The sequence below is a fragment of the Archocentrus centrarchus genome, chromosome 16, assembly GCF_007364275.1.
Source record: "Archocentrus centrarchus isolate MPI-CPG fArcCen1 chromosome 16, fArcCen1, whole genome shotgun sequence".
NCBI classification, from domain to species: Eukaryota; Metazoa; Chordata; class Actinopteri; order Cichliformes; family Cichlidae; genus Archocentrus; species Archocentrus centrarchus.
The window spans coordinates 32,583,954-32,598,870 of record NC_044361.1 but is presented as its reverse complement, the minus strand read 5'-3'; the positions used below and the strand labels follow the sequence as shown (position 1 = coordinate 32,598,870).

The 14,917-nt window shown below is 40.6% G+C and overlaps 1 protein-coding gene across 3 annotated transcripts in view; it reads right to left on the bottom strand.

The window, feature by feature from the left end:
- The window catches only part of gramd1a (GRAM domain containing 1A), a 50,677-nt gene extending 37,805 nt beyond the window's left edge, over positions 1–12,872 (bottom strand). Inside the window, exons 1-3 of one of the 3 annotated variants that reach the window (XM_030750243.1) lie at positions 12,569–12,872; positions 10,794–10,859; positions 6,776–7,709 (exon numbers count right to left, since the gene is read on the bottom strand). In XM_030750243.1, the coding sequence (XP_030606103.1) occupies positions 6,776–7,245 (470 nt within the window). In that variant the 5' untranslated portion in view covers positions 7,246–7,709; positions 10,794–10,859; positions 12,569–12,872. Of the gene's footprint in view, positions 1–6,775; positions 7,710–9,604; positions 10,087–10,793 lie in introns of those variants that run through there. The other 2 variants (XM_030750244.1, XM_030750246.1) reach the window with 2 other exon arrangements.
- Positions 12,873–14,917: the final 2,045 nt, after the last annotated feature.

Here is a 14,917-nt window from a genome sequence, read left to right as displayed (position 1 = left end):
AACAGTCCTATTGTATATCACAAAGTAAACACAGTGTGGTCAGCAATCAGAGTTCACAGCACTCAGTACCGAGTGAGTCCACCATTGGCGTCACGCATTTGCGGCGTATAGACATTAACAGATTGTCAATAGTGGCCTGCGGGATGTGGTCCCCGTTCCTCCTGGAGTGTATGGGCATGTTAGGAGATAGGTCATTTTAACTTAACCTTTTGGGTTTGTGTGTTTATATTTTTGTTGAGTTTATACAGCGCTCTTCTTACTGACCACTCAAAGCACTTTAGACTACAAGCCTCATTCATAGAGCACTTAACCTACATACTACATTAAGCCCTCCATCCAGCTGACATTCAGGGTGGATTCAGAATTATGAATTCAATATGCATGTCTTTAAATATCTGCTCCAAGTGAACAAGAAGCCCAAAACATCAACACAAATGGAGACATAGGATCACAGTGGCTGAGGCTATGCTAACGGCAAAAGGGCAAAGTTATGCCAGTAGCTAAGATAGCAACACAGACAGTACAAAACACAGACGTCACTTCTGGGTCTGGAAAGTGAAGCCTACCATGCCTCACAGTGGCTACAGTCAGATTTTATACTGTCTGTGATCAGCAGGCAGCCTTAAAATCCCCCAAACAGTCCCTGGAAAACCATAACAATACTTTATGTAGTCATGCTTATACTGTAAATCTGCTGGGCAATAAGTGTACATAACTGCAACTGTTTGTTGATCGTATTAAAAGAAGTGGGAGTTCAAATTAAGCAATATTCCCATAGTGTTAAAATACCAGATTTAGCCATATAGACTAATTTTCATCCTTTAACACAATAAAAGAAATCACACAAAAGCATATAAAAAAAAAGAGTCTGACATGTCCAAAATCCATTTTAAAAAAAGCATCTAAAGTACATTTTCAGAGAAATATTAGAACAATGACACATCCATTACTTCATATGATGACACATACACATTAAGATATATAAATCATCAGCAATCAAGCAGCACACTTAAGAATGACAGTTTTCCTCCCCTTTCCTGTTTTAATATATACAATTTAAGTTACAGAAGCAAAGCTTTGTCTCTACACTGAGATTTTAAGGTTCTTTTACTTCCAAAAGTCGATTAACAGTCTCCTTGATTTCTAATGACAGTGGACACGAGATCCTGACCAGTAAAACTGAGCAACTCTAAAACAATTCCTGAAAACAGCAACACATACCCAATAAATGCACACAATGTGATTCAGGAGAGCTGTGCTCACACAGGTCATGTGTAATAATCACTTAATACCATACACTGAGTGATGGTGCTGGCACGATTGGGCTAAACATCATTTGCAACCACGTCAGTGTTAGTATGATTTTTTGTTTGGTCTCAGAATGAGCACGAACCTAAACCCATGAAGCTGCCGGAGTGTGCCCTTGTACCGATTACCCTGAACATAAAACATTCATACAGCAGACTTTGTCCTCTGTAAAGCAACACCTGAACATGCAAAGACGAGTGAGAAGAGCTTTCCACATATCTGTAGAGCTAAACACCTGATTTCCACCTGATTCTTATTACAGCTATAGTCACACTTTCAGTGGTATGTGGAAAATATTCAGGACTTAGAGGCTTGAAATGAGAGTGCAGTCACAGCATGAGTCATGCCAGCAGAGGTGAACGCTGGCGTGACTGACCTTGTACTGCAAAGCCAGGCTCTAATATATAAAATACAAACAACAACAACAAAATCTACAAAGAAATGATAAAAACAAACAAATAACTGAAGTTATTGTAAAGGTATGAGATACACTGTGGTTCATCAGTGTATAAAAGACACACAATATGTTGTATATTTTGTAACTTTATATTTTCCACAAACTTTATTAGTTATCAGTAGTTTATTTTTAATATTACATTTTATCTAAAATTACTTTTATTTATTTACTTATTAAATTTTTCTAATTTTTATTTTGTTATTTTTTTGTATTTCTATTTATTGTGTTTTATTTTGTGATTTTTATCATATTTCTTATTTTTAGTGTTATATTTTATTTTATGTTTTCCTAATTCCTTTTATCTTCCATCCATCCATTCTCTTCCAATTATCTGGGGCCGGGTCACGGGGGCAGAAGCCTAAGCAGAGAAGCCCAGGCTTCCCTCTCCCCAGCCACCTCCTCCAGCTCATGCGGAGGGACCCCAAGGCATTCCCAGGCCAGCCGAGAGATATAATCTCCCCAGCGTGTCCTGGGTCTACCACGGGGCCTCCTCCCGGTGGGACATGCCCGGAACACCTCACCCAAGAGGCGGCCAGGAGGCATCCTGATCAGATGCCCGAGCCACCTCAACTGGCTCCTTTCAATTCCTTTTATCTTAATCTTTGTTTTATTTTTAGTATTATTACATTTTCTTTCCATTTATTTATTTATTCATCTCGACCAGCTGATTACTACGTGTCACATCTGTAATCTAAGAAAAGCACGTTCTCTTCAGAGAAGCCAAGCTGCTGTTTTTCTGGCTGTTAGTTCACATCAGTGAACACATTACAATATTACAGGGGATGTTTTCCCATGTAGACCCGTTTTCTCAATCTAAGGTTGACTTATACATGGGCACAACATCCATGTGACTAACCACGCGTGGCGCCACGGTGTATGAGCTGCTGATTTTATCCTTCGATTTGATATTAATTCAATAGCAACACATTCCAGCTGTAAATAAACGATGAATCTTTGGGAAACACTGCACATGCTGTGATAACGCTGAATCTTCAAACCTCTGCGCCCCTAATTTAGGAGTCACCAAACATCATTAAACTAAATATTTTCCTTTCTATTTAAACTCCACAAACATTTCAGAATCAGAATCAATTTATTGTCATTATTTGCTTTCACTATTAAAAACAAACAAACAAAAAACTCCCTAACTGTCACTGGTTGGGTGAACATTAAAAATCATTAATATCCAGCGCAACAATATAAGTGGGTCAATAAAAGGAGGCGTTGATGAAGAGGACAAGGGCACAGCTGTTCATGTGCATGCCCTCTGAAGCCCACTGCAGTGATGCACACAACCCTCCTCTGATTGGGCTCACATGACATCATCAGACCATGAGCTCACTCCCATTGGCTGGAGGTGATATCATCATTCAGAGGAAAGGATAAAGGATACAAGAACCCCGCCTCTGGCTGCTTGTGACTGACTCAGCTCCGCTTTTCCTTCAAAGGTGGTCTCATTTTCTTTGTTTACAGCTTACATAACCTGACTGCTGTCCTTACAGTCACACCATCCTCTCAGGTCATCTGGAGCAGCAATGTTATTGTGGTTTTAAATACAGGGACATGTCATTGCCTTACTGCTGAAATCGTACCGTCTGACTGTTTCTAGTTTTTTTAATAATCTGACATCATAACGTACTATGACTCGATCAGGATGTTAACATGCACTCTGCAATAGGAAATTATCAGTATGGTATGGGGGAGGAAAGAAAAGATAAATATAAAGATGTATCAGTTATACCCGCAAGTTAAAAATAACTGCTGCAGTAGTAGCTTTTCAGTCAGAATGGGAGGATTTCTTTGACGTGTGTCCGATGGAAAAAAGTCTCTTCAGGTATAAATACAGAAACTAAAGATACAGAACTATTATAATTAGAAATTCATAGGAAGTTAGGGGCATAATGCAGATTCTGTCAGGAGGTACAGGAGTCAGAGCTCCACTTATTTTGGCATTATAAGGAGAGCATTGTCTCGGTATAAAGCTGAAAAGCAACTTACTGTTCATAAATTCATTATTTTAAAGCTGCCTCTAACTAAAATACAAATATATCCTTTATTATTGAAGGTCAAAGTCTCATTTTCAAGAGTGACCTGGACAAGAGGGCAGCGACAGTTATAAACATCACACAAATATAAGACCGTACAAGTGAGGACACAACCTCCACATGATATGCATTAACATATCAAGAACAGGAGCAACTTCAACAGCAATCACACTGTCCAAACAAACCATTTACCCAGCCCTCTAAAATCAATATAAATTTCACTTTAACCTGGAGTAACCAGATCTGATCATTTCAGCTCAAACTGTAGATCATTACAGGGAAAGGAGAGCATATTTACAAGCCTTATTCTCCTAATTCTATTCCAACTCTGGGAACGGTCATTAAAGTTTTGTGAGAGTCACAGTACTGATGATGGATTTTATACAGATAAGAGGAAAAACAAGCAGCGAGAAAGCCGGCAGACGTAAAGCGACATCCACAGGAGCTGCAGACAGAACGGTCGTGTTCAAGACTTCCAGCCTGGAATAAAACAAATATGAAGACCCAGTACACAAGTTTCTTTAGGTGGTGCTCGGGTGCTTTCCTAAAGAGCAGATCACTGTAATCTGGTAACGGTAAGAATAAAGGTATTACTGAGCTTAGGAAAAGGTCACTTGACCAAACAATGTGCTACAGCTGTGTGCAGCTGGTTTCTGACAGCTTAAAGCAACATCTGCACATTTATTCTCTTTAAGAGCTGCACAGCTGCACACAAAGGCAGACTCACTCCAAACTCATAACAAATACTGATATCACTGATGTTTTTAAAGCTGCAGTAAAAGCAAGATGACAAAAAAACAAAATGGCAATGCCTTTACTAAAAGCTCCTCGAGTTTACATGTAAATATTATCTCTCTGGAGGAAAAAGTGCATATTAGATAAGTAGCTTATCTTTATGGTGTCAGGCTGCTTGCTGAACAAAATATTATAACATTTCAACACCATAACCAAACATCTAAGTGAAAAGTGAATATATGCACAGAGCAGCAGGTGATCTCTCAGCACCCTGAGGCCAGTCAGAAAAGAATATTTTCTGTATTTGAAATAATTCAAACATTAAGTATCAATTGTGTGCACATAGCTATGAATACACAGAGGTTTGAATGGGACATGTTGTCCACATATCTTTTTGTAAATAGGTATACAGATACAGGCTATCAAGACTTTTCCTGATAAGCCAAGGACTCTGGGGGGTGGGGGTGGGGGTGGCCATTTGATAAACAAAAATGTGTTTAAGTTTGATGAAACTGAACAATCCTAGAAAGACTTTTAAAAGCAAAAACATTTGTTATAGAAATGTCATATTAATGGTGAGAGACGTCTTGAGACCAAGATGAGATTTTGAATGTTGTTCCTGGATCTAAATGTCCCTTTGACGGACAGCTATGCACATATACACAACTAGCTGGCACATAGTAAAGATAAAGAGTCTTAAAGAAAGCTTAATTTAACAGACGTTAATGCGCTTTCCTGTTATTTTTAGTCATTTGATGAACCAAAATGTATTTTAAGCTTGACTAAATTAAGACTAGGGCTGCAATTATCAATTATTTTAGCACACGAGTATCCCACTGATTATTCCATTGATTAATCGAGTAATCTGATCATCTAATCATCTGCCTATTTTAACTTCCGTAGCTTTACTGCAGATTTTTTGCTGTGTGAAACAAACAGCGGTGGATGGAGCAGCTTCAAAGTTCTCTGTTGTTGTTGACACCTGTTGATCAGGTGGTTGATGAAGGACCTCCAGCTGTTTCCCAGTAAAGGTTTTAACTGCAGTTATAGCAAAAAAAAAAAAAAAAAGCGCTGCTGCTTTGGACGCTAGAAAAATGTTTCCTTCCGCTCCACCTCAGCTCACCATCTCTGTAACGGCTCCGCCTCTTTGTGCTTGCCGTGCATGTGCAGAAAGACTTCATATAAAACAACTGCTGGTGTTGTTTTATCAGTGTTTTTATTGCTGCGTGATCTTAATGTTGTAATGCTTTGCATTCACAACCATCCTCTGAAATATGTTTCTATTACAGGTCCATTTTAGTCGCTAATCAGGGATTAAAACATAAAAAATATTTTGACAAAGCCTCTCGGTACCAAACGGCTTCGAATTACTCGAGGAATCATTGAAGCCCTAATTAAGACTGTTATAAAAAAATAAATGAATAAATTAAAAAAGAAATCCAGGCTTTGGCTACAAAGCCCTGGATAACAAACATGTCATCTGGATAACTGTGAGGCTGAAAAAGCCTAAGCAAGAAAAGTGAATTTTCTGCTTTAGTAAATTAAAATTCACCTAAAGAAAACAGTTCAAAAATATTTTATTTAAATTTTCCTTCACTTTAGTTCTTTATATTTTGGCCTTCCTCTAAATCAGAATAACCTTTACAAGAAGAAAAAACGTATTTTTATGCATAGAGGTAAAATCCTGGATATAGAACTCAGTACTTTTTCTTTTCCTCCTTTCTTAACAGTATGAACCGTGACTGTATGTAATAAAAAAAAAACAAAAAAAAAAACACCTGTATTCTTTCCTGACTAATTTTAGGTAATTACCTCTACCCTATTCCAAAATAGCTGATTTCAAGTAGTTTCAAAGAAAAATCAGACTGAATCTGTCACATGCTTTTCATTTCTCACCAAATGTGCACAGATGAGAGGCTGCACAGTTCGTGTGAGTCACTGCACTCTCAGCGGGCCTGAATGCAAATTGACTGAAGTTTTTACAGAGCTGTAAGCACAGAACACCCAGGACGCTGCTGAGCACAGTGCTGATAGCACAGACACTCTGTTCTGATCTCCTGAACTTGATGTGCTGTAACATAAGAATGAACCTTCACTTGAATCACTGAAGGCAAAACCAAAAAACAAAAAACCTTGAGTTTGGCCTGTGCTATTGAAGGAGCAGCTAAACTGTGGATAAAAATAAATAAATCACTGGCTGTTTATTCAGGGATGAATCCAGCACACTAACCTGCAGCTGTCCCCGTCAGAGTCCCTGCTGAGCAGGCTCCTGAGGGACCAACGTGAGCGGCGGCTGGGCGAAGGACTACGAGACCAGGGGCGAGGCGGCGGCACGAGGAAGTCGTGCGAGGGGCTGTCCCGACCTTGCTCATCTGTCTCCATCTCAGGTACCACAGAACGGGAGGGTGACGGGCTCTGGTGTCGAACAGCTCCCCTCTCCACAGACTCCTCTATCACGATTTGTGGAGTTTTACCCCATTGCAGCTTAGGCGTGCAACCTTGCTCCCCCTGCTTCTGCCTCTTGGTTCGGGTCCTGCTGCGGTGGGATCCACTGAGTCTGTTGGAGCGCAAGGGTCTGGGACTTGGCGAGCGAGACCACGACTCTGTGTCCGAGGATGGCGGCAGGACGGTCAGCGTTGGGATGGGGATGGGCTGAGCCAGAGTCATACCCTCCAGGCTTGCAGGAGAGGACATAGTCATCTTCTGAGCTTTTCAGTCAAGGTCACCAAGAAGGACAAGGATTTAAAACTGACCATCATCCTTCAGTCATGCTCGTGTCCAACAGTTTAGAAACAGCAACTTATTAAATATGCCCCACGTTTCCTGTGAATTTAACCGATTTTCTTCAGAAGAGGTAGGTTAAATTCTCGAGAAGTAGTAAGAGCAAAACAGCTTTGGTTTGGGGGACAAAACCCATTCACTGTAGACAAAAAAAATATGCAGTTTCTGTTCTCTAACCAATCCACTTCCTGCTGCCCAGTTTGTTCATATATGCTGGCAATGAGAGGCTAAAGTGCTCCTCGATCCACCCTCTTCTGTGTTCAGAAGAAGCCTCAGGCCTTCCAGCTTGGGTAGACTTCAAACTTGCTTTTGCACAATCATTTTCATCTTTTGCGAGATTGGAAACCTTATATAAAAACAGAGCTGCGTCTGAAAGGAGCCACCTGAGGAGTAACAAGAGGAGAAACCTTGCGTTCATAACGCTGGCCTGCCTGGACCTGACTGCAGCTATCAAAAATCTGTTTCTTCACATACAAGCTGTTAAACTGATGCTTTAACTGATTAGAGCCATTTCCGTCAGATGGTAATGATTATGAGAAGGCTGATCAGTGGCCTTGGTTTCTAGTGGGGTAGTTTATGTTTTATTATTTTTGGATCATTTAAAAGAAATTCTCCCTTCAAGAAACTCTGAAATAGCCAAAACAGGGTGAGCATCAGGGGTTTCAGGTACCAACCACCAATTAAAGCCAATGGAGACCAATTTTAAGAGCACGGCTGCTCCTAAACAGATATGCAAACTTTACAATCAAACGAGCCAAGTCTGTATATTGCCTCAAAACATACTACAGCCATAAAATGAAGGTGGTGCAGCCTATTAAGGGTGAGCGAGCCGATAATCATTACTTATGGGGGTAAATAATGTTTTTCTGGATTAAAAGGATATCTAAAACCCCCAAAGAGCCTCTAACTTCAAAGTCTGATTTCAAGTGAAATAATGCTTGGTCCCTGCTTGGTTTAATTTGGTTTTATGTGCTTTAGGTTTGAAACATTCAGAGATAGTGGCATCTCCTGTAGTCATATCAGTTTAATTGATCCTAGAGGAAGACTAAACATCCAGTGGCAAACAGTACAGCATCACTTATGTAACTGAAAGACGCCTTAACTCAAATTAGTCTCAGTTTTCTACGATATCACCTCAGTAATTCAGAAAAAAACTACGCAGATTTTTATTTTTGTCAAGTATATATTCCACTTCCACTGTGTTTTTTTTCCTGTGTGGCCTAATTTACTTCTAACTTCAAACTGAATTTTGTTTATTAAATGGCCAAAAACAATAGCAAGTAGCTCAGACTTCTCTTCAGCATTAGACAAACAAACTGTGGAAACACGTAGATCACATGGCCATCAAGGCCTTACTGCCAATGCCAAGGACGAAACCACCCGTAAACATACTGCAGACGTGTCCTCCAACAGAGAAGGCTTGTGTGTGTGTGTGCGCGCAAATGTATATGTGTCATAATATCCTCGTTGTTTTGTATTTACGTATCATTTTTTTAAAGTTTCTTGCATTTCCTAGCTGAAACAATATTGTGTAAAACCAATTAAAATCAAATCAAAATATACAGAACATGTCTTTAGTTTCAGACATTGGTTAAATGTGTTATCAGGCCTGCCTGAAGAGGCTTTGGTGCAGATGGTTGAGATTTGGAAGGTGTACACGACTGCCTTCAAAAACTATTGTGAACAAAACCCCTCTGCATTCGAGTAAAAAGAATAAAGCTGCACCAAAACTAATGAAAAATAAACTAGAATTAAACATTTTCAAGCAGTAAAACAACGAAACCCACTCTACGAACTAAAACTTAAAAACAGCAACAAAATCATATTGGCAGCTGCGCTATCATAACACAGCTAGCTACAACTAGCTGTGTTATGATAACTTATATGTATGTGTGTGTGTGTGTGTGTCCATTGTTTGCCTTCAAAGCGTGCACTTCCAAGGCCAGGGCCTGACAGTATTTGATGTGATCTGTTTGAACAAGAACAATCTTGGCACCGACTTGTTTGTCCAGAGTAATCCGGCCACCGTAATCCCCGAGCAGCCTTATCAGTGCCTGCCATGACACGCAACCCAGCTCACCAACACACCGATCACAGCCGAGCCAGACAAACAGCGATGCGACTTTAAATGCGCAAACTCCTGCTCGGGTGATCAAAAAACCACCTGAAACATCTCCAACCTTCCGGCAGCCGGTAAACCCAAAAGCGCAAAGACCCGGCGTGAGGGAACAGAAAGAACCGACAAACTTCAGAGCCTTGAACTTCTTAAAACTCCTACCTCCCATTGGACGAGTTTCCTCCGTTTCTGTTGTCCTGTTCGGCCTCGAAAACCAGCCGAGCGACGGTGCGGGACGTGATGTTAAAATCCACTTTCTCACAGGAGCACATCAGCATGCTTCGGCCGCGCAGAGAGGCATCAGCCGGCCGGCTCCAGCTAACTGTTAGCCCCTTTCTCCGGCTACCCCCAAACACAGTCCCGACCTCTGAAGGCCCCCGAAATGATGCCGCTCAGGCTTATTTACCAGCACACAAAGTTCTATTTACGAGCCTCCATTTTAACTTTAAAAACAGCTCCGCTCCGCTCTGTTTGACCGCGGACTTTATAGAAGAAAAACAAAGTTAGCTGAGCGCCGGACGCAAACTATCTTAAAGCGGCAGACAAAGCGTTTTTTGTGGAAAAGTGAAAAGGACTAGACCGGGGCGACTAACTTACTGCACAGGGGGGAGGCGCGGTGAGGCTCGTCAGTAAAATACAATTCCTGCTGTGTTCTAAAAAAATAAATAAACGCACAAACAACACAGAACACTATTGTAGTCGATATAGTATGATTAAAAAATATAGTCGATGTATGTCCAACTATACACACATCCAGCAGCCAAACACAAACGAACCCCCCCGACCACCCTCCCGGACAAACTTTGTGGTACGTTCCAGGAAAATAACTGTCCGGAGGATGTGCGGCGAGAAGAAGAAGAGTGTTTACACGAAACAGATGAAAACTGGAGAAAACTGGTTTTCAGTTTAGCTTTCATCAGCTTTAAGCTTCAGGTTAATGCGTCGGCGCTGCTGTCACCACCAACTGAGGCTTTTATTACACGCAGGCTTTTATTACACGTAAAACGGCTTTTGTGAAGACACGGCGGCAGTGTGTCAGTACACCACGAGCAGCAGGTATCTGACAGGTACATCTCTGCGGCAAATACAGAGATTTTAATGAATTCAAAGATTTTACTTAATTTCAGAGTTTATCTGAAGGGAGATAATGTTAATCAAAGTCTATAAACAGGAGCATTGCGACCTCTTGTGTTTAAAGAGGCTGAATGCAACAATTAGCCCCCATCTTTGATTTAATCCAGTTAGAACTACTGTGTGCACGTTTGTGAGGCTCTACTAAGTGAGGAACACTTCTTTAAGAAATAATAAAATTAATGATGCTTGCAGTATGAGAGTCTGATAGGCAACTCACCTTCTTCCTCTTTCAGTGGCATCTTTAATAGGAAGGATGCAGTCTTCAGGAGATGTCTCGGGTCACCTGGTCATCAGTGGAGAATAAAAACAACACACTTTCAGCTCAGATCGCGCGTAACTGTAGAGAGTTTTGTTTGAGGTTTATTCAACAGGGAAATCCCTTAAAATTCAAATGTCTTTTTCAAGGAATAGCACAGCAGCTTCCGCTCTTCAGTAAATCTTCAAAAGATCTTCAGACACTCTCAGTGGGACAAAAACATTCTGTAGCACTCTGTTCAGAGACCACACCTAAAAATGATTCTGATTTTTAGGAATTGCTTACATCTCAACTGAGTGCATGTTAAAGATCATTTTTGTAATTACCCTCTGCAAATATTAACTGAAGCCTTCACCTCCGGGAGCAGCATTTTAAAACATTGCATGTGAGCTGCTGGTCTTTTTAACTTTTGATATTAATTTTTTAGCCCTGAATTAATTTATTGTAAATATGAATGGCTTTCTAATTAGAGTTAATTAATAGTTGAATCAACTTTGTGCTCCATCTTGTGCTGCAAAGTGGCATTTTATGAAAGTACAGCTGTTTCTTCTCACTCTGTTTCTCACAGTTTTAGGAAATCTGGGAAGGTTTTTAAACAATTTTCAACTCTGGATAACCCGAGAAAGATGTCACCTAAGATGTTCAAATTCATACCATATATGCATCTATTAAAAATCTCAGATGACTCGGACTTTACCATAATAATGCCAATGACAGAAAGTGACAGTATTCTCAGTGGTTTATATTTATTATGATTTTCTTCTTCCTGATTCTTACTCAGCCATTTGCTTTTGAATTGATGTGGTGAATAAAGTCACTCAGGCTCACGTGCGCCTCATTAGGATCCACTGAGACCTGTAATTTTGTGTTTTAGAACTTGTACCAGGGGATTCGTGCCACCTAAAGATGGTGCTGCCAGGAGCCTGAGGGGGAGCTGTGGAGGCTTAGCCCTGCCTCCTCCATGGTGATAAACCTGCTGGCATCAAGCAGGGATAATTAAGTAGACAACAAGAGATTCGGTGGTGGTATGAAATCATAATTTTTATATTTTGGTGCTGATTAAAAAAAAACTGCTGTTGTTGAAGAAAACAACAGTGGCATGGTTATATCTGTAAGTACAGTGTTTTTCTGCTTTAATCTTCTTTTCTCCTGCATTTCCACTGACATCAGCATCTGTTAATGTAAATATTGTTATACACAGAAACCAAAATTATGGTGATTTTAGGGCCAATCAGAAGTGACTGTTTTGTGATTCATCAGTTAAGTTCTTATAAGATAAACTTTATTTAAATTTCTGTGTTAAAGCATTAAACACAACCTATAATAGCATAGCTTAAATAAAGGAGAATAGCTCCATAAAATAAAATACAGCATGAAAAGACAGACTAGTTCAACAAAGTAACAGAAACTAAACTAACAGGAGCACATCTAAACAGAAGAAAGTCACCTGCAATAAAATAAAGGAGGCCAGTAAGTAAAATGTATCCATGTGCTGTGGTACGGCGTGGGAAATGCTTCCTGTGTCTCTCGAGGCTTTAACAGTTTTTAGTGGCCTGCATGTGAAGTTTTACATTATCACATTTCTAATTCATATATTTACATTTAAGTGGCTAAAGTATGTTATAAAACAGATAAATTTGCAGCCCTTTGAGAAAAAAAACTCATCTGTATCAGTTTTTTAAGAGGCAAACACAGCATTTAACTGCACACTACATTTTGAATTCTCTTTAACCTACCTGTCAGCTTTGATCCTGAGCCAGCAGCTGCCTCTGCATCCTCTCAAATGGATGACAAAGCATCACAATGACTTGGCAATTTCTGATTCTCCATAGGTTTTACAAGGCATCTTCAGTGTTTATTCCTCCACCTCCTGCAATCAACACCTCGCCGGGGCGGCTGCTGCTGCTGCTGCTGCCACCAAGCTCTGTGTCTCACACACACAGAAACTGCTCCACTCCAGGTTACTGGGAGTTCTGTTGCTGAGCACTTCTGGCTGCTGAACCAGGCCGAGGGGGACTGGAAACTCGATCTGAGCTAAAAATAAAGAAACATCGCCAGCATAGCGAGATAGGAGGTGTGTCACTCACTGTGTGTACGCATGTGTTGGGCCACAGAGGTGCACACACACACACACACGAAGTTTATCACGTGTAAACATTTCCTTGAAGTCCCCCCCTCCCTTGGGTTTGTGCGTGCCAGCTCTGGGAATATCTGTAACACTCCCTCTGATTTTTTGATGTCATCATTATTTACAGGCACACACAAGGTAAGAGAAAGAGGCAAGGACCCTTTCACTCTTTCATCTGCTTACATCACATGACAGCATCCCTGACCTCCACAGCGGCCAGAATACACAAACACGCATCAACATCCAGCCCGAGTAGCAGAAACACAGCTCGTGGCCCCACCGCCTGACCGCATTTCCTTATTTTCTTCAAATATTTGCATGACCTCAGAGCCGTCAGTTACACATCACACGCCATTCCCCTTTAAAATAATCCAGCCCCTCACACTCATCACGCCACCTCGCCGCCTGCATCGACCATGAGGATGTCTTTGTCAGCACGCAAGTTGAGGCCTTCAGTCAGTGCCTGTTTGGCAGCCTTGAGTTGACTGGCCTTGTTTCTCTGACCGACTGTCAGACGGCAGAAATCAACAGCGATAAGACGACAAACTGAATATCATATTTAGTGGCTGAAGAACAGGGAAACAAATCAGAGGTTTAATCTGAGGTTTGATCTGTTTACAGTATTCAAATGGAGTTAATGCAGAAACGAGAGATGTAGTGTCTGAAGAGGAAGACAGGAAACCTGTTTAAAACCTGTTTCCACAATAACCGGGGCCTGATGTTACAATAACCAAATCATCTTCAGATTATTCAATCCAGGGCCGTCAAAGTCCTTTCAGTTATGGGTCATATACGCCCCAAAGTCTCCTTCTTTTTTCCTTCCTTCATTTCTTCCTATCTTCTCTCTGTCCTTGGCTCCTTCATTGCTTCTTTCTTCTGGCCTAACTCCCTTTGTTGGTTCTCGCTTCCTTCTCAATTTTCCTTTCCATCTTTCCTTATTCCATTATTCCTTCTCCCTGCTTTCCCTTTACTTCCCTCCCTCCCTCATTGCTTTCATTTTTATTTATCTCTTTACTTGCTTCCTTCTTTTCTCTGTTTTTGTTCTTCTCTCCTTTGAGATTTTCTCTCTCTTATCAGACATTTCCCTGCTTTCCTTCTTCAGGTTTCACCTTCTTTCTCCTGGACTACTTTTCACTGACTGCTCTATGAATGTGTGACGTTTCTGATTAACTGCACTGCCTTAAGTGTTTATGAATGTAAAAAATGTTGCAGCTTTAATTTTAGAGATCTTTTAATAAAATCTGCTGCAGATCAAATATTTTTCTAGTAATTGAATAATGTTGGAAAATTGAGTTTAAATAGAAACTGCTATTTTCTTCTTAAAGTCTGGAACAAACCTTTTACCTCTGCTGAGTCCCGGCCTGTACGGGAGATTTCCACAGTAAATTTTAAGTTCGGGCACTGTTTTAATGTCTGTGACGTAGCAGAAGAACAGTCAAAATAACTTTCTAATACGGTTGTACTTTAACACTTGTGAATGGAGCTCATGGCTGTGAAAATACTGTAGTGTGAAAGTAGAATTTTGCATGACTTCATTAAATATACTGAAGTTACACGAAAGAAATCAGGGGATTCTCACCCTCCCCTTTAATCTGTGTGCTGCTTTTGTTCCACTTGAAGCAGATTTGTTTAACAAATCATGTCGGGGTGATTTTGCATGCCAGATCTGCTGCTGCTTTCAGGAAAGAAAGAACATAAAACACAGAAAGCATTAATGCATTTTGGGTAAGAATAGTAGCCTGCTTGGCCTCAGAAAAATCATATATAAAGTTATACATAAAAAGTTTTCCTCTTTTGCAGACTTGTCTTTTGTCAGTGTTTAAATCAGAGGACATGTGGCTGTAGTTTTGCTGTGGCCGGTCATGTGTAGTTGTGGTTCAGGTCTCATCATCTCAGGTTTCCTGCTGGCTTTCAGCACTCGTACCGTTCAGCTCTCCTGAATTCACACTCTAAATTT